The sequence below is a fragment of the Rhinichthys klamathensis genome, unplaced genomic scaffold, assembly GCF_029890125.1.
Source record: "Rhinichthys klamathensis goyatoka isolate OS25496 unplaced genomic scaffold, OSU_Roscu_1.1 h1tg000687l_1, whole genome shotgun sequence".
In the NCBI taxonomy this organism is placed as follows: Eukaryota; Metazoa; Chordata; class Actinopteri; order Cypriniformes; family Leuciscidae; genus Rhinichthys; species Rhinichthys klamathensis.
Window position 1 is genome coordinate 854,919 of NW_026607115.1, and position 20,351 is coordinate 875,269.

A 20,351-nucleotide genomic window follows, 5' to 3' on the forward strand; every position below is an offset into this window, starting at 1 on the left:
CTATAGGAACACTAACCCAGAACCTAACCCTAAAGATGTGTCCCCGTAGACGCCTTTTATTACTCAGCTTTCTTGAGTACACCGTAGATAATGTGCAATACATTTTACTTGAACCAAGTAAGTTTACTTTGATTTTTTAAGGTCAGTGGTTTGAATGCTCTTGTTTTAAGTGAGGTCAGATAATTCCTTTGGCAACACTTTGCCATGGCGTTTTACAGTAAAGATGAAATGATAATACCTTGAATGAAAAATGAAAATAAGTGCTGTCCATATGAACTCCCCAGCATTTTTACATCCTCAATGGTTGTACTGAAATTCCACACGATAACTGAACACTCATCGTGATTGCTCATGTTCATCTGATTATGTTTCCATATTCCCTGCACTATTTCATCTTGTTTTATTATCTAACTGACAGCTTAGTGACTCCATCAGCCGTTTAAGAGTCTTATTATGTGAGGTTTGATCGATAGTAATTTGTTATTTGCTTTTTGTTTAATTATATATGGAAAATACCGATGTCCACCTGTCTGACTCACAGTAGCACCAAACAGCAGATTTCAAAGATTTCCTCATGATAAAACAAAGAGAGTAAAGCCCTTGCGATCGAAACCGTAATAGTGCTGCCAATAACTGACAGAAGATTAGAAGACTACTGAGTTCCTGTAAAGCCCAGATTTTAAAAGTTAAAACTTTCTCTTCCTTCTTCATGGTAACAATGAATCAGATGTGTTAAAGATATCCGAGCCTCTAATCAGAGTTTCTTCTATTCATGCATTACTGTTAACTCATTCACAATCTTTTCAGTATTTGTTTTTAATGTCCTTAAAGCAGTCACGAAGGCCCCTGCAGTGCACCATCAGGCTTTCAAGAAACTGTAAAGCTTCAGTTTGTTGGACTCCCTTCCCACAAATGAAAGAGCTTCCTTCTTTTATTGTGTTTGTTCAATCTTAACGATTCAATTTCTCAAGTCATTTTCAAATGGTTTGCCAAAGTTTATTTATTTAGCAACTACTCTTAAAACACTCTCTGTTGATATTGGATTGACGTTTTGTTTAAAGACCATTTTTTTTCAAGATAATCTATTAAGTGCTTCCAGTTTCCTTGTTTTCTCAGACATTCTCAGAAATTCCTACTGACTGTGTCTCTTTTGTTATTGTGTGAGTATTAAAAATTGTCCAGTAAAATGTAAATCATTAATCAATCTTTTGAAAGCATACGGAAATCACCTACTGTATATGTAGGTGTCTGTATATGACCAAAACAGTTTTTTCCCCCAAATCTTTTGTTTTGTCTACGAATGTAAGAAAAAGACTCCTGATAATTAATCAATAAAACAGACAAAGATATGATGTGACACATGACACTATGAAACTAAAATTCTTTTCAATTTTTTTTTTGGTATCATTCCAAGGAAGTTTTAAAATAGAAAATCTTTCTTTCAATTCATAGTTAACAATTTGCGTACATCAATAGACTGTTGTAGGTGTCACATAACTCCTAACTGGAAGTACCTCTCCCACAGCAATTGCCATTGACAACTCTTCACAATAGATAATGCACTGAACACAAACCAATTAAACAAATGTCATTTGGTGGAAATATTGTGGTGTAAGATGAGAACAGTGATCTCATGTTTCGGAATGAAAGCATACAAAAAGAAAAATTATTACAATCATCTCCCGAGACAGGAAAACCGAAACTGGTGAGTGTCCCTAGGGAGGACACCATTGCGTGTTCAACACTACAATACATGAATCACCAGGAACAATGGTGGAAATTCTGAAGGATTCCAAATGATTTTTAGCTCTTCTGTCTTCACAACATGACATGTGATTGAGAGCGAGTAGTATTTTCTACGTTCTGTGGTACAGTAATACACTGACTGGCAGGAAAGGCACTTTTTGATCTGCTAACCTATATCCTGAAGCACTTTGCTGGAAAGTCGTCATTTAGTGGACACTTGTAAAAGTATCCAAAGTACACTTGTTACAGGAACAAAATCCCTGGAGCAACCTGTCATTAAGGGGCCTTTTCAAAGGCTCATGACTCCTTTCAAGGAATTAACCACAACATTGAACTTCAAACTCACCACACCTTCCTCTACTGCTGAATAAAACAGGAATTGGGAAAATATTATACCCCTGTTGGTCTTTGACTCTTCAGATGTGGAATGGAGGATGAGACACTGAGGCTGACCGCCCCAATATTTGATTGGAATTCACATATTGACTCTACCTATTCATAAATGTTCAACCCCTTTTCCAGAAAAGTTAGGGACAATGTGTAAAATGCAATAAAAAACACTATCTGGGATTTGTTATTTCTCTTGATCCTTTTTTTTAACCGACAAAAGTTCAAAAGAAAATATTTCCGATGTTTTCACTAATCAGCATAATTGTATTTTGTAAATATAAATTTTTATTTTTATTTTAATGGCTGCAACACACTCCGAAAAAGTTGGGACAAAGGCAAAATAAAAGTGAAACAATTATATAATATCCATGTTAAACTGTTTTTTAAACAGTCTCCAATGAGCAAGTGAATTGGTAATAGATGAGGGAATCGTGTTTGGGTGTAAACGAGCAAAGATGGGTCACGGCTCACCAATCTCTGCCACATTTCATGAGAGAATTGTCAAACAATTCAAAAATCTAATTTCTCAATGCAAGATTGCAAAGAATTTACGTCTTTCACCATCTACCACACATAATATTGTGAAAAGATTCAGTGAATCCAGAGAAATCTCAGTCTGTGTAGGGCAAGGCAGGAGACATCTGATGAAGGTGCGTGGCCTTTGAGCCCTCAGACGGCATTGCATGTGAAACCATCATGCTTCTGTGTTAAATACAGCCACATGTACTCGGGAGTACTTTAGAAAACCGTTTTCCCTTAACACAGTCTGACGCTGCATCAAGAAATGCAACTGGAATCTCTGTTACGCAAGGAGAAATCGTGTTCAAAACAGAGATGCCACCGAGTTCTCTGGGACCGAGCTCCCCAGACAGCAACATAGTGTCAGCCCAGATCCGGCCCACATCTGGTACACGTGGATTCCGGATCTGGGTCAACACTATGTTGCTGTCTGGGTCGTGGTCTGAAAGACAGTGGAAATATGTGCTGTGGTCAGATGAGTCCATATTTCAGCTTGTTTTTGGCAAAAATGGACATCGAGTTCTCAGTCCCAAAGACAAAAGGGACCATCTAGACTTTCATCAGCGACAGGTGCAAAGACAAACAATTATTTATCATGGTATGGAGGTGCATCCGTGCAAACAGTATGGGTGACTTGCATATGTGTGAAGGTATCTTTGACATGGAGGCATATATTTGGATTGTAAAGAGACATAAACTGCCATCAAGATGACATCTTTCCTGAGAAGCAAGTCAATGCCAGGCTCATTCTGCACATTGACTGAGGGGTTTCTTAGTCTGCACAGTGTGTGTTGCAGTTTTTAAAATCAAAATGTGTTTATATTTACAAAATACAACAAAGCTGTTCAGGGAAAACTTTGTAAATCTTTTCTTTGTACATTCGTCATTTAAATAAAGGTTCAAGAGAATTAACACATCACAGATTCTTGATTTTATTGCATTTTACAAAATGTCCCAACTTTTCTGGAAATGGGGTTTATAATATATGTATACATCTATGTCACTATATCGCAAGTGGTGTTGTCGTTACATATAAGGCAATTTATTATTATCACTATACATCCTCAGGATAGAGGATAGAGAAGATATAAGTTTATACCATATATGAAATACCCATAGTTAAATTAGAATAACATATATTTTAAAAAATATAAAAAAAACAGGATGTATTATTTGATTATATTTACCTCATATTAGAGTGTAAAGCAAATTAATTTCATTTTTAAATATGTTTCTTTGCCATACAAGCAGTGCTTCTCAACAACCGGACTAAGAATAGCGAGCTTATGTTTTCCAACTTAAAAAAAGCACATGGTAAGTTGAGCTAATTTATATTCCTTTTTTATTAGTGAGTTTTTGTAGCGCTAGATTTTGGTACCGTCTTTCAGTGTTAGGACAGACCAGGTTCGATGTCATTACAATGATCTGTGGCTGAATTAATGTAATACATAATAACACAATCAGGGTTTTCCTGTGGTTTTCCGATACAAGCTCCTACCATGTCCCAAATCATTACATTTTGATGGGCCCCATAAACCTACATTTTTACTTTTACTGGAAAAACCTTTAATCTTTCTGGGAAAATGCTAAATTTGTCCCTTCGCTGTGATTTAAACATCATACTTGATATCATCATGTATTTTGACCGTAAATCCTGTAACATTTTGCCCTAAATCATATTTCAATATAAGTAGAAGAAATCTAGCAATAGCTTAAACCTGCATGACCTCAGATGCACAAGATACTCTCCAACTAGCTGTCTATCGGGTTTGGACTTGCCAGAAATAACAAAGACATGAAATCGTGCCAATACCTACTTTCAGTTTGTAGCCAAACATGTTTGATTGTTGTAATTCATCCCGTTGAGGTATAACATTTTGCAGCCCCACTACATATATCATACACATACAGTAATGTAGACTCCCAGACTATTTCAATTTTATGTGTGTTTATAAAACAAAATTCACGGTGGACAAGAAGACATCATGTAATAAATTTTGAAATTTATTGAGTTTCAATCTAAACAAGATCTTACAAAAAGCAGAAGTCATCAAGAAGATTCTATTAAACGACATTTAAAAAGAGCTTTTAAAATTATATTTACAAACATATATTCAACTTTTGTCATTTTGTGAAATAGTGTAAATAAATATTGTAAAAACATGAAAACAGACATCCACAGCAGGAAAATAAGACAGTTTGTACTGTTAGTCTACAGTATGTATATCAAGAAAGAGATACAGGTAGCTGTGAGTTTGCACAAATATTCTATATTCATATTACATTATTGGTGTCATTTCGTAATAAAAGCACCAAGCTGTTCAATGCAGTGGAGTCAGCAGTGGTTTACAGTCATCTAGATGCTCCAGGCCTTCGACAGCTTCGATCAGCCTCTCCACCCTCTCATTGGACAGAACTGTGCCTGCATTGTTACAGAACTTTTTCTGCAGGCTTTCTTGGCTAAGTGGGTTCCTCCAATGGCCGTAGAAGGTGTCACATCGCCCTTTTAGGACATCTCCACTTACCAAGGTAACCTCCACCTCGCCGTACATTATGTTGAAATTGGCCGGGTTGTCGTGGGGGTGCTCCAAACGGACACGGGAGAGGAGCGCATGAAGTTCGGGCCGTCGGATGGCTTCTGGGTGGAAGGACCGCACCGTGACTTCTCCATCCAACAGGGCAGTGCAGGCATTAAACTGGAAGGAGTGTCGTGCCTGGTGCTCTGTCTCCGGGAACGGACGGTTGATGTACTTGGAGAGCGGCACCCTAAGCAGGATGTCCTGCACCAGGTTTGGAGAAACGCTGCCTCCTCTCAGGCCAACCAGGGTCTTGCGCACAACAGAGGCAGCATCAACGATCCAGTGCATCCCGAGGTGTGCGGGAAAGCGCTTGAAAGCGATGTCTTGTTTCTCTAAGAGGAAGATGTGCTCATCCCTCTCGGGGGACGGGATGGGGTGTGGGGCGTAGTCTTCATAGAAAGCGCTGAAGCCAGCTACGCCAGGCACTGCATCCAGGACCAGAGGACTTGCTTCCAAGCCACGAGATGCCAGCAGGGCTGCTTCGAGCCCGAGGCGCGAGGCGTTTCCGATGTGAAGAGGTTTGGATTGTGTGGCGGCGTTAGCCATTGGCGCACCTGCCAAAGATGCAGCGATGGCCAGGGCATTACTGCACTGATTGCGGTCCAGAGAGAGGAGGCGAGCACAGGCAGCAGCACTACCCAGAGTTCCCACCACACTGGGAGGATGAAACCTAGTAGAGAAGACAGAGAAAGAGCACAGTCGTTATTTTACAAGCTTGGCCATTCTCAAGACAATACAGAGCCACAGAACTGTCTAAATTTTGATCAGCTGATCAGAATATAAGTGGTGCTTTCCCGTGCAAAGCTATCCACAACTGTTCTAGGGTGTAGGCTAGTCAGTAACCACACCTAGAGAATACCTCAGTGTCGATTCGAACACTTAGAGTCGAACATGAAGCCTTTCAAAGTAAACTCCATTTGACAGAGTACACAGACACAGGTGTTTGACAAATGCTCACTAGGACGTTTCACCATTGTAACCTTTTCATGTGGTCGAATGCATTCGAACAGCCCCAAAAGACCGCCTACTCTCCTCTACTGATCTGACGCATAAATATTATGGGAAGCGCACTAGCCAGACAGGATTTAAACTTTATTGGCTGGAGACCCGAGTTTGAAGACGAAAAACCTTTCGTCTTCGTTTGAGGATGAAAAACGTACCAAGCGTAGAGCTTCTGTTCTTTATCATTCCTGATATCTAACACGCACTCGCCACCGCTATCAGAGCAGAAACAAATGTTTTTCCGTAAAATTTAAATCCAATCCCAACCCCATCCTGGCCTCTAAATATGACTCTGTTCCTTCTTCAAAATGACTATATGAAATATTTACATTCTTTTCTATTGTTTGCCATGGTAAAATGTCTGAAATAGTAAAAGCAAGTAATATCCTTTCCTAGCTCCAATAAAATTCTCTTGTACTCAATAAATCACAATGTTTTTTTTTGTTTACACTTTATAGCTACCAGACATTATTCTAGAACACAGGTGGATTCTGTTTTCAGAGTACTCAGGAAATAACAAATTATAAGTGTTTAACTATATTCTCTGAGCAAAAACAGAACTGCTCTGCATAAACACCTGTCTGAAGGAGCTTTGACAACCTTTCACATGGAATCTGCTGTGTTCTTACCCACCTAGCTCTCTGTTTGTCTAGAACCTCAGAAAACACCCATGCTGTTATACTGCCATATCCTCCTGGGACCCAAGAATAGACTTTTGTCCACTGTAGTGGACATTATATTTTAGTGAATTTCTCTGACATCATACATGTCACATGACACAACCTGGGTGTCCTGTAAAGAGCACACCCAGGACTTTTCAGAGATACCAAATGTTTGGAGGTTTCACCATGAAAACAACTTCTCCTTGGTCTTTAAAAATGTCTGACATTAATTTAGTGATCAAATGTAGCATTCTTATGGAAATATGATAATATAGTGTAATTATAATATAAATTGGACTACTTTTCAAATTGTATTTCATAAAACAACATCTCAGGAAAATGTTAAGGGGTTAAAAAAAAAAAAAACTTTCTGTTACAGAACAGGGCATTGATTTCAAACGTGTCAACTGTAGAGGACATCAGGACTAAAATCATGTTTATCAGGCATTCTGGGAGACACAACAAGTGAATATGGAAATAAATTATACATCAATATTCCTATGAAATGTTAGATATTATTATTAAAATGTTGCCAATTATTACTCCAATTATTACCCTTTATTCTTTCATTAAATGTTGCTCCAAGAACACATTAATGTGCAAATTAGATACAGTGTATAGATACATTGCATTGAATGGGAATATTAACTTATGGCCATTTTACCCACATATTGCAAAAAGTAAAATGGTGTATCAATTCATTCCATTATTTCTTTCATAACATAGTTGAGAATAATCTTTATACAAATTTTGGTTGAAAAAATCCTGAAACCCCAAAATGTATTGGTGATTGAAAAAAAAATCCCATTGTTTTTGCCTATACATATAATTTCATGTCATTTTATTTTTTAAACAACTTAGTCCTGGCGTCCACTACAGAGGACATAGGATAACGTATGAATAAAATATTATTTTATATATATGTTTTTTTTTACCATTTGTTTATTGTGCTCTAAACAGTGTGATGACATGGAAAAAAACTAAATTCAAAAAACTTTTTTTTTCTGGGTCTCAGGAGGATATTCAGGCTGTGCTGTACTTAGAAATATAGTTGTCGCTCTCGGTCACTTTAGTTGAGAATGAGACAAAGAAATTGACTCTTACCTCTTAGGGATGTTGTGAGCCTCATTGGAGAATCTCATCAGTCGACCCTGTATTTCGATGCCCACATTGAAGGCGGTTAGAAAGTCGAGCCCACTTGTTTTGCTGTTCTTTTGCAACATGTCACTTATAGCCAGGAGGGCAGGCAGAACCGCTCCAGAGGGGTGGGTTGCAGGGTGCCAAGTGTCATCAAAGTCCATTGAGTGAGCCTGTGGAAAACCAACATGTCAATCAATGTCTAGAGTATCTCTTTATTGTGGCTGTCCTGGAATGATGGTTTGTATTTCTAAATATCAGAAGACCATGTCATAGCCTTCAGATAGCTTCACTAGTGTAGCCAAAATGCTACAGGGAAAAGGAAAAAGCTGTGCATGACTACCGATAGTATGAGCAAGACCCAATAACCTGGTCTGTCTAGTTTCTATAATCTGAAATACTTCCTGAGGTGTTAGTGGTTAAACACACTTTATTTAGAGGGTTTACACACCAGAACTTCCAACAGTAGCATGGATGTTTCTGTAGACCATAAAAGCTTCACAGTGCTGAGGTTTCATGACTCATTAGAGGTTTTTTTTTTTTTCTCATTTCCACATTTGTAATGGTGCTGAATGTTACAAAAACAAGCTTATAATTTAATGCTTAATTGACTGTCTAGCTGGATACTAATTTCAGGATCTGCAGAACAGGACTTTCTGAAGAAACACTGAGAATGTGTCTAGGATGTTGAATCACACATCCAGTGTAAGATAAACTAAGAACTGCAATGACATCACAATACCCTTCATTATACTTACTGCAACTCCATTGACAAAAGCTGAAAGCGTTGGAGAAAGCTTCACACCTTGGCGCCCATAGACGAAGCTGACGTCATCAGAAGCATACATGTGCTTGGGGAAGAGGATAAATGAATGGTCATTAGATCCAACTCATTCACACATCAACAAACACATTAGAAGTGTCCGACATCACTTTCTGTACACCATTGCTAAACCATGTCCAGGAAAGAATTGCACTCTGTTTGGCATCACTCAATTCTACTGAAAAATGCTGATCTCTTGATGATTGAAAAACATGTTGTTTCCTCTAAAGGTTACTATTGGCATTGTGCCCTACCTGGCAGTGCTGAAGGACCAGTTCAAACACCTCAGTGTTGCTTCCCAAAAGCCCAACGCCGATGCTGTCCAGAATCATGCGTTTGCTGCGCTGCAGCACGGTTGGTGACAGATGCCTTGGTTGTACGCTCTGAATAAACCTGCCAAAGCTGCTGGTCACTGTTTCCTCAGGGGCAGGACGCTCTGCCACTAAAAACACACAAGAGACAGTGTAAATGAACACTGAAACAATTTCCTTTGCTGGATAGCCCCCATCCTGAGTGCCAATGACTATTCTAGATTAGCCGATTGGCCAGTCTACATAAATGTTTAACTAAACTCCAGACTCTAAATAAAAGTCTAGACTTTCACAGGCTTTCTTTTCTGTCATGAGTTAACAAATAAGGCTGTGACAAGTAGAGCTTGCTCACCATCTAGTGCAGACTTATGGAGTCCTCGAGCAGCAGAAAAAGCAGACAGGCATCTGGTAGATCTCTGTGTACAAACAATTATATTTGAGTGTCTCAGCTCTATAGTATGTACGTACAGTATATTTAGTTAGTGTACACTAATTGTATACACTAACTAAATAAGAGTGTACTCTTTTAAGTGTACCTTAAATGCACAGCTAAAAAGCCTAGTCAAATACAATGTAAAAGCCTTCCATTTAATACTATTTTCTGAAAGTTTTTTCTTCTATGAAACATAAAAAACCCTATTAAACACTAATTGTAAACAGTTTGGCTTCAATAAGGCACTTCGTAAAAAAAAATCCTGTAGTTTATACAACTTGTACGGTGTTTTTTTTCTTTCTTTATACATCGAACAATCACACATAAATCTAGAAATTACACATCTATGACACAACATGATAGCATAAAATGTTCTCTACCTGTGCAACTGAAAGCATGTTGTCAATGTTTGTTCAGAATCTGGATATGAAGAGGCTTGATATATCTGTTTGTTGATTCGGAGTTGAAGAAAGGCTGTCTTCTTTTCCCTATCTCAGTGTAGAGATGATTGTAGGTCGATGATAAAGATGATGTGCTGGAGTCAGGTGTTTTATACACCACTGGACCACAAAAGAGGATGACACACCCACTGAAGAACTAGGGTTGGAATTCCCAAGTTTTGTTTATTTTTAGGTTCATAGGTGGGATTTCGCAGAAGGAAACAAACTGTCTTGTGAAAGGGTCAATGATGTCATCATTTGTAAGACCAAGGGTTGGTTGACATCACTCTAACTCCTCCCAGCTTCCATGAGTATGCTGCTATAAACTTAAAGCATTCTTCACAAGCATCTCAATACTTCATTACAGATCAAGGATTCTAATTAGGTAAGTTTCTTATGTCTTTAAACCTTTTTTCTGTAATTTTTTATGTAGTTGTGTCTATTTATAATGCTAATGTAGTTGTGTCTATTTATAACATGGTATCTCACAAAGTGTGTGTATGCGCGTATAGGCATGTTCCATAAACATAATGATTTTTATACTGTACAAACTGTATATTCTATCCCATAAACCTACCCAATAACAGAAAATTTTCAGCATTTTTACATTTTCAAAAAAACATGTTTTATGATTTATAAACTGTTTTCCTCATGGGGAAAAAATGAGGTATAATATTTCTGGTATTACTATCTTTGTGGAAACATATAATATTGTAAATATACACATTAACGTTAACATTTCACTGCTCACTCAGTTATGATTACGTTGAAAACATGTTGAAAAGTTGACATAAAAGTCTGTTCAAACTTACTGCGAGTTTATCCTCAACACAGACAGCTATATGTGTATGATGACACCTGTCTGCTGGCTGTTTGAGATGAAACCTACACCTAGACTGTAATAGTATAAATGTTCAGCCAACAATCACAGCTCAGAGGGGCAGTTTTAGTTTTAAAGCTTGAAAACTAAAGCATCCACTATGTGAAAAAGCGTTTGCCTCCTGCTCAGCTGTTTCCTGAGTAGACAACTGTGTTGCTTACTTACGGAGAGGAGGGAGAATATGAAACTAAACACACCCATAAAAAGGCTGTTTAGTGCACACTCAAGAGCTAAGTATTTTGCCACATCTTAATGAGGCTTTGACAGGTTTCATTTTATGAAGGCTTTTAATTATCTTTTATATCACAGACTAAAATTTATTTGTAGACATGTTTGTAGATGTATGTCCCACCACTAAAAGTACAGAATACAGAAAGTACATTTTAGCATGCGGTTTAAATGGCTTATATCAATCCGTTTAAGTAACTTTTATTAACATGGATATGTTCATAATGTCAATTAATTTGGGCTGATAAAATCAGGAAAAAATATTTAAGCACACTGTGAATTAATTATTAATGTTTCAGAGAGAATTTGACTGATCAAAATGTCATTTTGCTACAAATGTTATAATTTGTATTTTTTATGATCATATCCTAATTATCCAACTTAATTCTATCAGCAAAAAGCTACACTTAAGGGGAAGGTCATGGCATCGGCGAGTGACTTTCCGGCAAGTTTTTATGGTGAGCCAGGAGTGCTTGGGCTCCTTGCCAATGGCATCAGTGCTTTCCTGGTCCTACTGCAGAACTTCCATGGGGCCAGGACTGGCATTCCTGCAGAGGGAGTGGAGAACATATTAGCAGGTCACTGTTTTATCAGTTTTTTTTATCAAACAACTTGTAAGAATTATACATTTATATGCTAATGGCAGAAAATAGTTGAAACCTATTTGCATTTTTGCTGCTTTTGTTTTGTGCAATACACCAGACTGCTTACTTCCTTGAACATCACGCATCCCTTTCTTTGTATCTTATGTCAATTTATACAGGTGTTCATCTCATTCTGATTGGTGGAGTGTGTCAGCTTGTGGCAGGATTGCTGTCTTTCCGAAAATATGACCATCTGAGTGGAACATCATTTGTAGGATACGCAGCTCTGTGGGGGAGCTATGGGGCCACAAGAATTTTCCTAGGTGCCAACCAACAAAGACCAAACTCATTTAATGAATCAACAATGATAAACAGCACATTTCAAAATCTGCTCACAAACACTAGTGTCAATAAAACCGACATTCCAATGTACATCAAGGAGTCTGCCATAGCTGGGCTGGTACCTTACATCCTGCTTTCCTTTCTACTGGCCTTCTGTTCAGCAACAGTAAACTACATCATGCCCTTTGTGTTTGGGGCCATCACCCTCACACTGATATTTGAGGCTGTGGGTCTGGTAGCAAGCTGGGCTTTAGTGGTCTCTGGGATTCTGGAGCTCCTAATCCTGCTCTTTGCCATATATGGCTCATCAGCACTGCTAATCAAGGGATTGGCCCAACGCTACGTGCTGAAGGGTTTTGGAAACCCTCTCTTTAATGTGCTGCTCCTAGGAACCACCAATGCTAGCAGCTCCCAAAGCTTAGGCCAAGAGAAGAAGAAGAACACAAAATATGCTGAACCTATGGCCCTGGGATTCTTCTGCGACACAGTCTCACCATTTATATTCGCATTCTACGCCTTTGGCTACTTCCCGTCGATCCCAGTAGCTGCCATCTGGATAACCATTAATTCTGCTGCTCAGCTTCTATCAAGCTATTATGCATATCTGCGTCAAGACTGCTACCATGCAACCAAGTTTGGCCTGCACTGCGTGTTTTGGTTGGTGAAGACCTGGGAAGAGTATGTGGTGTCCGTAACCATTGGCCGGACTGAAGCTGGTGAAGTAAGGCATGCCATGGTTGGCAACTGGTTCTTCCTGTCTGCTGCTTTGGTTTTCTGCGTTGCAAGTCTAAACAAAGACACTCTTGAGCTAGTTCACAATTCATTTTTTGTCCTGGTGACCATATCAACCATCTCCCAGATTCCCATCGACGGGTACTACATCTTTTTTGGAGTGACCTGCTCCCTGTTCACTCTCTTATCCTTCTATGGCACTTTTGCACGACTCATCAACACTATTGCGGAGAAGTCCTTGATTCCAGTTGGACCCCAGCCTGTCTTCACTGAATCCCTGCAGAAATATCTCAGTTACCTAAAGAGATCTAAACTGGATGAGCCTAAGGATAAAGGTGCACAGCTCCCCGATGCTTTATTCTACCTTTGCAATGGAGTGGCCGCACTCTCAGCCATTCACAGCAGTCAGTCCGGCCTGGCCTTTTTCGACCTAACTGTTCCCTGGGTACTCATCCCAGGAGCTATTATCCAGGCCTACGTCAGTCGACTACAAGTACAAGGTGGCCAGAGATTCGGCTCTGTCATTCCCTCGTTCTATGTGGCTATTTGGGCAACTTGGAGCTGGTTTAGGTTTGCAGGTATGAAACTGTAAGATTAAAAAAATACTTGGCTAAAAATTTGGGTAGAATTCAAAGATTCATATTTTTATCTGCAGGACATCGCTTGCAAATATCCACAGAGTCAGCAAACGGATTTGCAGCTGGGGCAATAGCATTCCTGGTCATTAATGCTTTCTTGATTCTAGTTGGTAGGTTTGTTTACTAATACATAACATACATCCTCACTTCTGACTTTTGCCGTTTGAAGGATTGTGAATTGGACCTTCTTTCATTTTTTTTACAGCAACCTATGGCAATCTAGTTCTCTTGGCATTGACCACTGTCATGGAGGTCATCATAGTTTGTTTTCTCCTCTCTACATTTAGAAGACTGCCCTATCAGTTAGAAGGTACAGAAATACATTTTGTTAAGAAAAGGATTGTAAAGAAATGAAATAATGTGTAAAAGTTACCTCATATTTTCTTGAAACTCTTTCTTTAGTTGCTATGCTAGCAATTTTCGCCATCATATGTTTGTATGGCATGCTAGCATCCCTTGTGAACGCTATCTTCTCCAAGACCCTGATACCAGTTGGACCTTCCCTTATCAAGGTATTATATTTCATGAATGACGACAAAGTGCTTGTGAAGTTTAATTATGTTATACATTCATGGTTAGACAAAACATTCCTACTGATTAACATCTGCTTTTTTTCGAAGGACAAGAAAAAGAAGGAATCTGAGACCACATCTCCATGTTTCATTGCTAAGTCTCGGGAAACCAGCGGACTCCTCAAGATTGCAAAATTGTTGGAAAACAATGGAGTGTGTGGTATCCCTACAGATACAGTCTATGCATTGGCTGCTTCATGCAAGAACCCCAGTGCAATTGAGAAGATCTACACTATCAAAGTAAACGCCAACACAAACGCTTTGAAACATAATATTCCTTTACAAATGATCAGCTGCCTGCACCCTTTGTCAGCTGACCCACTGACCCATAAACCTTTCTCTCCGGTAGGACCGTCCTGCAGAAAAGCCAATTTGTATCTGTATCTCAAGTGTGGAGCAACTTGTGGCAGCCAAACCTCCCTTCAGTCCTTTGCTGTGGGAGTTCATGAGAAACGTCTACCCGGGAGGAATTAGTTGCATTGTCCCGAAAGGCGAATGGCTCCTCAAACTCGGTAAGGTTATAAACACGCATTAACATTTTTTAATTACACCTAACCCTAACTGTAATCAATCTTGGGAAAAATCAACAAACCAAATGAGAGAACGTTTTCAGGAATCTGTGATGATTATCTATTATATCCAATCATTTTCAATGGTCATATTGTTCACAGGTGTGGGTCCTGCATATGACCGTGTGGGGACCAGAGAAAGCATTATGATAAGAGTACCTGACCACACTGCTACTGCTCACCTGTGTGAATTCACCGGTCCATTGGCCATTACATCAGCCAATCCCAGTGGAGAAGCTGACAGTACACATCATGATATGGTCATCAAGTAAGTTTAAAAAAGCCCCAACAATAGTTAGAGGCTACTGTGTAGGAATACAAACTCTACAAATCAAATGCATTGTACACGGAATTGTATTCAATTAATAAATAATGTAGCCTAAACAAGAGAATATAATTTGACATAATTCAGGCTGTTACCTTGAAACAACAAACCACAATACTCTAATGTTAGGCACACTTAATGCAATTAGCAGTGTGTTCTACGATCAAAGGTCTACCTCTTATATTAAAGCATACCTCTTCAGAAGCCAACTTTATTATTAGGAAGGATGTATTCACTGCTGGTCGTGACATTTTATATTAAAACAATAATTGTAATAGAAACACATGTTAGATTTGGCAGTGTCCCTTGATTGCTGGTCTCAAGGGTTAATTGGAGCATTGTTTTCTTTTGTCCTGAAACAGCCGTCTTGGCCACAAGATTGAAGGAGTCCTATGTGATGGAGAATCTAATGAGGTGGTGGCGTCAACTGTAGTGAACTGCCTCAAAATTGATGAAGGTAAATTGATATCCCAAAGAGCTTATATCATGTCACAATAATATATGTATTCCATTATTAATAATAACATGCATTTTGTTCATTTCCAGGAACTATCAGCATTCTCCGTGAAGGTTGTGTACCTGCTTTGAAAGTGAGGCAGATTTTTGAACGAGTAAAAAGCAACATGCTATAGGATTTCTACTAACATAAGCTTCAACCTCTAATTATTGTCTTTAACGTGAAGGATGTTTAATTTTGCACATGAAGAGAAAACTTTGACATAACTTTACATGTATACAAGTCAATTTTGATCTCACTTGCTCTAATGCATTATCAGTTATTCTGAGCAAGTATTACCATGAAAACATTGCGTGAGCAATGTTGAAGCTCATATTAAGTGAGCGTTATAGCTACATAAACCTGTTACTGTAGTGCTGTGTGAATTAACTGTATGTTTGCCAATGCTTTTGAAGGTTGAAATGTGTTGTAATACTGAACTGTTCTTTTTAATTTATTGCTATTTATATATTCTTTCAATGGATCATTCCTTTGTTGATTAAGAGTAAAAATCAACGAGCAATTCAACCAGAGCGCGTGAAAATGCCTTTAAATATTATCTTTGTAAAGTATGCTTGTGTATATTGCGAAAAGAGAAAATTTATGCATGAGATTTTTTTTTCAAAGTGCTTAATTACTGTTTAATAAAATATTGGGATATGAAGATTTGTTTTGTCATGTTGTCATAAGTTGGTCTTATACAATGACTTCACAATGCCGCGTAGAACCAAACAAGGGCAGTGAAGACAAAAAAAAAAACAGAACACACAAAACACATGGAACAATATACAAAACACAAGGAAAAATGTAACACTTTAGAACTGTCCCGTATAATATAGTATTAACATTATAGCAACTACTATTAACTAACAATAAACTCTGATTAAGGAATTAGCAAGTATACTGCTTAGTCGAATGTGGTAGTTCATTATTAGATAATCAATAACAACTATTTTTTAATAATAGTTGACTAATAAGAACTACTATATACAGGTTCATAATTAATGTGAAAAATGCATAATGTATAATAAATTCTAAAGTGAAGGTAATGGTAACCCAATAGTAATGTCACGGTCGCTGTGTTGAACACTCTCGAAGATGAAGGTGTAGGGTCTGGACCCATCAGACACACACAAATTATTCATTATATACAAAGGTTTATGAAACTTCCAAACTAACATCCCAAATGAAACGAACACCAGGGCTGAAACAGTGTCATGTTACAGGGCTGATAAGGAAACTTTACGACCACATTCCTTTGGCCACATGCGCAAGAGAGAGACAATGGGAAGACAGAAACAATCTTTAATACAGACTTTGCTGCATTAATCATAGACTAACTGATCTATAAATGAACATGCATAAAACTGTGAAAGAAACAGTGTAAATGGTTTACTGTCTTGTGTACTATTATGTATACATTATTATGGTATGTACCTTGGTATACAACCAACTAGCGATCAATGTAACCTCACCTGTATCATGCCTCCTACCTAATTAATCCTCATTTAATGACTCACACTTTGATGTACATCACCTTCTTCTAGAATGCATTGTGGATGTGTTATATCTATCTGAGCATTAATGAAGGTATAACCACGCTTGGGACAAAGACTCGTAAATTAACTAGAGCAACCTTCCCACTCGGACATTTCACCTTGCTTATTGGTCCAGTCAACCCTTAGGGGTTGGATCTTTATAATCAATTATTGTGAATCAATAATTAGAATCTCTGTTTTTTTTCAGAATTTAGTAGTAGGAAATTACTAGTCATCCAATTTTTTATATCAGCTATGCATTCCGTTAATTTTGTGAATTGGTAAGTTTAGTTGGTTTTGTTGGTTTTGAAGAAATATACAGCTAAGTATCATCGGCATAACAGTGAAAGCTAATTCCATGTTTCCTAATGATATCTCCTAATGGTTGCATGTACAGAGTGAACAGCAGCGGTCCTAGTACTGAGCCTTGTGGTACGCCACACAGAACTACTGTATTGTTCCGAATATAAAATAAATTATTAGGTTAGATTAGTAACCTAGGTAGATTAATCTAGGTTGATTCGATTAAACTGCTGTCTTTCCTGCGCTATGTGATCGACCTAAGGAAAAAACATTCATATCCCCTCTGGATCAGATAGGTAATGCCGATCAAACACCTGTGTTTTTTTGATATGCCAGCATCTGTCACTGTACATAAAAAAGGTGAGAAATTAGTCATAGTGAAATCTACTAAATGAGAGTTTCAGGTTATTTTTATGGCAGCTATGCCATAAAGTGTTTATTTCCGATTGTGATTGTTGTTGGTACATTTTACCAGTATTTCAAATACTTGTTTAAATACAAAAAAATACAAAAAAACATTTAAATATAAAAAATATGCAATATGAAAATTATTTTCAAATAAAGAATTTTCTTTAAAAGAAAAGATTTTGACTTCAAAAGGCCTTCAAGGTACATCTTGAAAGAAGGGTTGTCTTATATTCGGAACAATTAACACTAGAAAACTATGAAACTCAGGCATGAATGGAACAGAAGACATGACAAAAACAAACTCATAATGTGACAATAATGACTCAAGTATTACCAAATCCTTCAGAAGGAATTACTAATTATTTGGATCAGTATTCTAAAGTGAAAAACATGATACATCCCTGGTAATGACTGTTGTCATTGTCATTGTAAGTCTAAGGTTTTGGATAGTAATTTCTTCTGATAATATTTGGTAGCACTTGAGTCACTACTAGTGGGTTCCCATGATCTTCACTTTAGAATATTGTTCGAAATAATGAGTAATTCCTTTAGAATGATCTAGAAATACTTGAGTCATTTCTATTCAAATCCTTACAAACACCTCAGAAGCTTACAACGACTTCAGTCAATAATAGGGAGTTATCATGCTTTTTACTTAAGAATACTGATGAAAATAATTAGTAATTCCTTCTGAAGGATTTGGTAATATTCGAGTCATTATAAATGGATTACCATGATCTTCACTTGAATTAATTACACATTATGCATTATTTACATTAATTTTCAACCTGTATAGTAGTTATTAGTAGTTCTTTGGGAGGTATGAAAAATAGTGATTGATTAGCTAATAGTGAACTACCACACTCAACTGAGCGCTATTACTTACTAAATCGTTAATCAGAGTTTCTTGTTTCTTGTTTTCTTCACGCCCCGACGAAACTTACCAACTGACAAAATTAACTGAATGGATAGCTGATAAAAACAATTGGATGATTAGTAATTTCCTATTACTTAATTCTGAACAATTGATGGCTGCTCTGTCAAGTCTTCGTCATCAGTTAGGAACCTGGGTGTGCTCTTTGATACCCAGCCATAATCCTGTAAAACCGCATTCTTCTATCCTAAATATATATATCTACATTATGACATATGCTCTCAATGACAACAGCAGAAATGCTAGTTCATGCATTCATGACCTCAAGGCTAGATTATTGTAATGCTCTTATGGTGCCCTGCATAATAAACAAACTACAGCTGGTCCAAAACGCAGCAGCTCGAGTTCTTACCAGGAAAAAAAAGTTTGAAGATAATATATGTGCAAATATGTATAATTCAAATACTGTAGATATAAAAAGTCTACACACCCCTGTTTTTTGTGATTTAAAAATGAAACAAGGATGAATCATATCAGAACTTTTGCACATTTATGTAAAAATGACAACCTATGCAATGTCATTGAAAACCAAAGTGACACATTTCAAAAAAACAAAAAAACAAAAAAAAACTTGGAATAACTAACTGCATAAGTGTGCACAGCTTTGAACAAATATTTATTTGAAGCACTCTTTGATTTTATTACAGCACTCAGTCTGTTTGGATAGAAGTCTGCTTGGCACATCTTGACTTGTTTTCCCACTCTGGAACTTTGCTGAAAGCTGCAGGTTCTCTTCATTCAGCTTTCTAGATTCAAGGGTCCTCATTTATAAAATGTGCGTACGTCCCATATTTGATCTTATGATCATCTCTTAAATGTGTCATTCAGAGAACAAAATCACAAAAATGTGCATACGCCTCTCTTCCTGATGTGGTTGAATGGTTTCACATCTCCGCCTTTTGAACACCGCCTATTTAATGTCATTAACCTTTAAAAAAAAAACACCAGTCAACATCCAAATGCTTTACTTGAAAATGGCAAGCGGCAAGAATTGCTTAGATTTCCAAATACCTGCAGTTCTCTGACTCTCTGCCACAAGGAAAACTGAGTGGCACTAAGCACTTTTCCATGTCAAAGACCATTTTATAAATACGTTGGTGTGGATATTAGTCTACAAACATGGTTTTGCACCCAACATACCTGGACAAAAGCTTCAATTTTGGTCTCATCAGACCGTAAGAGATATTTTTCACATGGTTTCGGAGACTTGATATATGATTTTGCAAAGATTAGCCAGGCTTGGGTGTTTTTTTAATCAGAAAAGGCTTGCGTCTCAAAGTCCAGACCGATGAAGGAAACAGGATATAGTTGTCACATGTAGGGAGCAACCAGTACTTGCTGGAAGGAGCTGCAACTCTTTAATGTCGCTGTAGGCCTCTTGACAGCCTCTCTGAACAGTTCTCTCTTTGTCTTCTTATCAATTTTGGAGGGACGCCATGTTCTTTATAATGTCACTGTTTGCCATACTTCCTCCAATTGTTGATGAATATGTTCACTGCGTTCCTTGTAGCCTACATCTAATTACTTTTTTTGTAGGCCCTATCTGTGTAACATTTTAACAGTGAGATCCACTTGAGGCCTCAAAAGCTCTTTGTGGCCTAAAGCACTTGTAGTAGCATCCAACCAAGATGATATCAGAAAAATCTTTCAATCTTATTGAGATTTTATTGGCGTTAATCAGAGTCACTTTTGGTAAAGACAGGTGTGTACTATTTCACATGAGCTTCAAGATTAGTTCATTCTGAACACGTACCCAACTA

At 37.7% G+C, this 20,351-nt stretch overlaps 2 protein-coding genes across 2 annotated transcripts; one reads left to right on the forward strand and one right to left on the reverse strand.

Moving 5' to 3' along the window:
• Nucleotides 1-4,949: 4,949 nt before the first annotated feature.
• irg1l (immunoresponsive gene 1, like) lies at nucleotides 4,950-10,104 on the reverse strand. Its single transcript, XM_056241984.1, has 6 exons — nucleotides 9,983-10,104; nucleotides 9,522-9,585; nucleotides 9,113-9,300; nucleotides 8,794-8,886; nucleotides 8,003-8,208; nucleotides 4,950-5,904 (listed from the first exon to the last, which is right to left on the reverse strand). Exons 1-6 carry the CDS (start codon nucleotides 9,998-10,000, stop codon nucleotides 4,977-4,979), a joined length of 1,497 nt encoding a protein of 498 aa, XP_056097959.1. The 5' UTR covers nucleotides 10,001-10,104; the 3' UTR covers nucleotides 4,950-4,976.
• Nucleotides 10,105-10,402: 298 nt separating this feature from the next.
• On the forward strand, nucleotides 10,403-16,072 carry si:ch211-153b23.3 (uncharacterized). The gene is made up of 11 exons (XM_056241980.1): nucleotides 10,403-10,427; nucleotides 11,545-11,728; nucleotides 11,914-13,386; nucleotides 13,464-13,556; nucleotides 13,652-13,756; nucleotides 13,849-13,958; nucleotides 14,067-14,258; nucleotides 14,368-14,530; nucleotides 14,690-14,855; nucleotides 15,275-15,369; nucleotides 15,459-16,072. Exons 2-11 carry the CDS (start codon nucleotides 11,572-11,574, stop codon nucleotides 15,542-15,544), a joined length of 2,640 nt encoding a protein of 879 aa, XP_056097955.1. The 5' UTR covers nucleotides 10,403-10,427; nucleotides 11,545-11,571; the 3' UTR covers nucleotides 15,545-16,072.
• The last annotated feature ends 4,279 nt before the right edge of the window (nucleotides 16,073-20,351 follow it).

Bases quoted from the DNA above. Each gene is read 5' to 3' on its own strand.
- irg1l (XM_056241984.1), bottom strand. The intron at 8,209-8,793 runs GTAAGTATAATG...GGTTTTCCACAG, and splicing joins CTTTTGTCAATGGAGTTGCA to GCTCACTCAATGGACTTTGA. The intron at 5,905-8,002 runs GTAAGAGTCAAT...CTTCTCTACTAG, and splicing joins GCTCACAACATCCCTAAGAG to GTTTCATCCTCCCAGTGTGG.
- si:ch211-153b23.3 (XM_056241980.1), top strand. From the start codon at position 11,572: ATGGCATCGGCGAGTGACTTTCCGGCAAGTTTTTATGGTGAGCCAGGA. The intron at 14,531-14,689 runs GTAAGGTTATAA...TATTGTTCACAG, and splicing joins CGAATGGCTCCTCAAACTCG to GTGTGGGTCCTGCATATGAC. The intron at 15,370-15,458 runs GTAAATTGATAT...GTTCATTTCCAG, and splicing joins CTGCCTCAAAATTGATGAAG to GAACTATCAGCATTCTCCGT.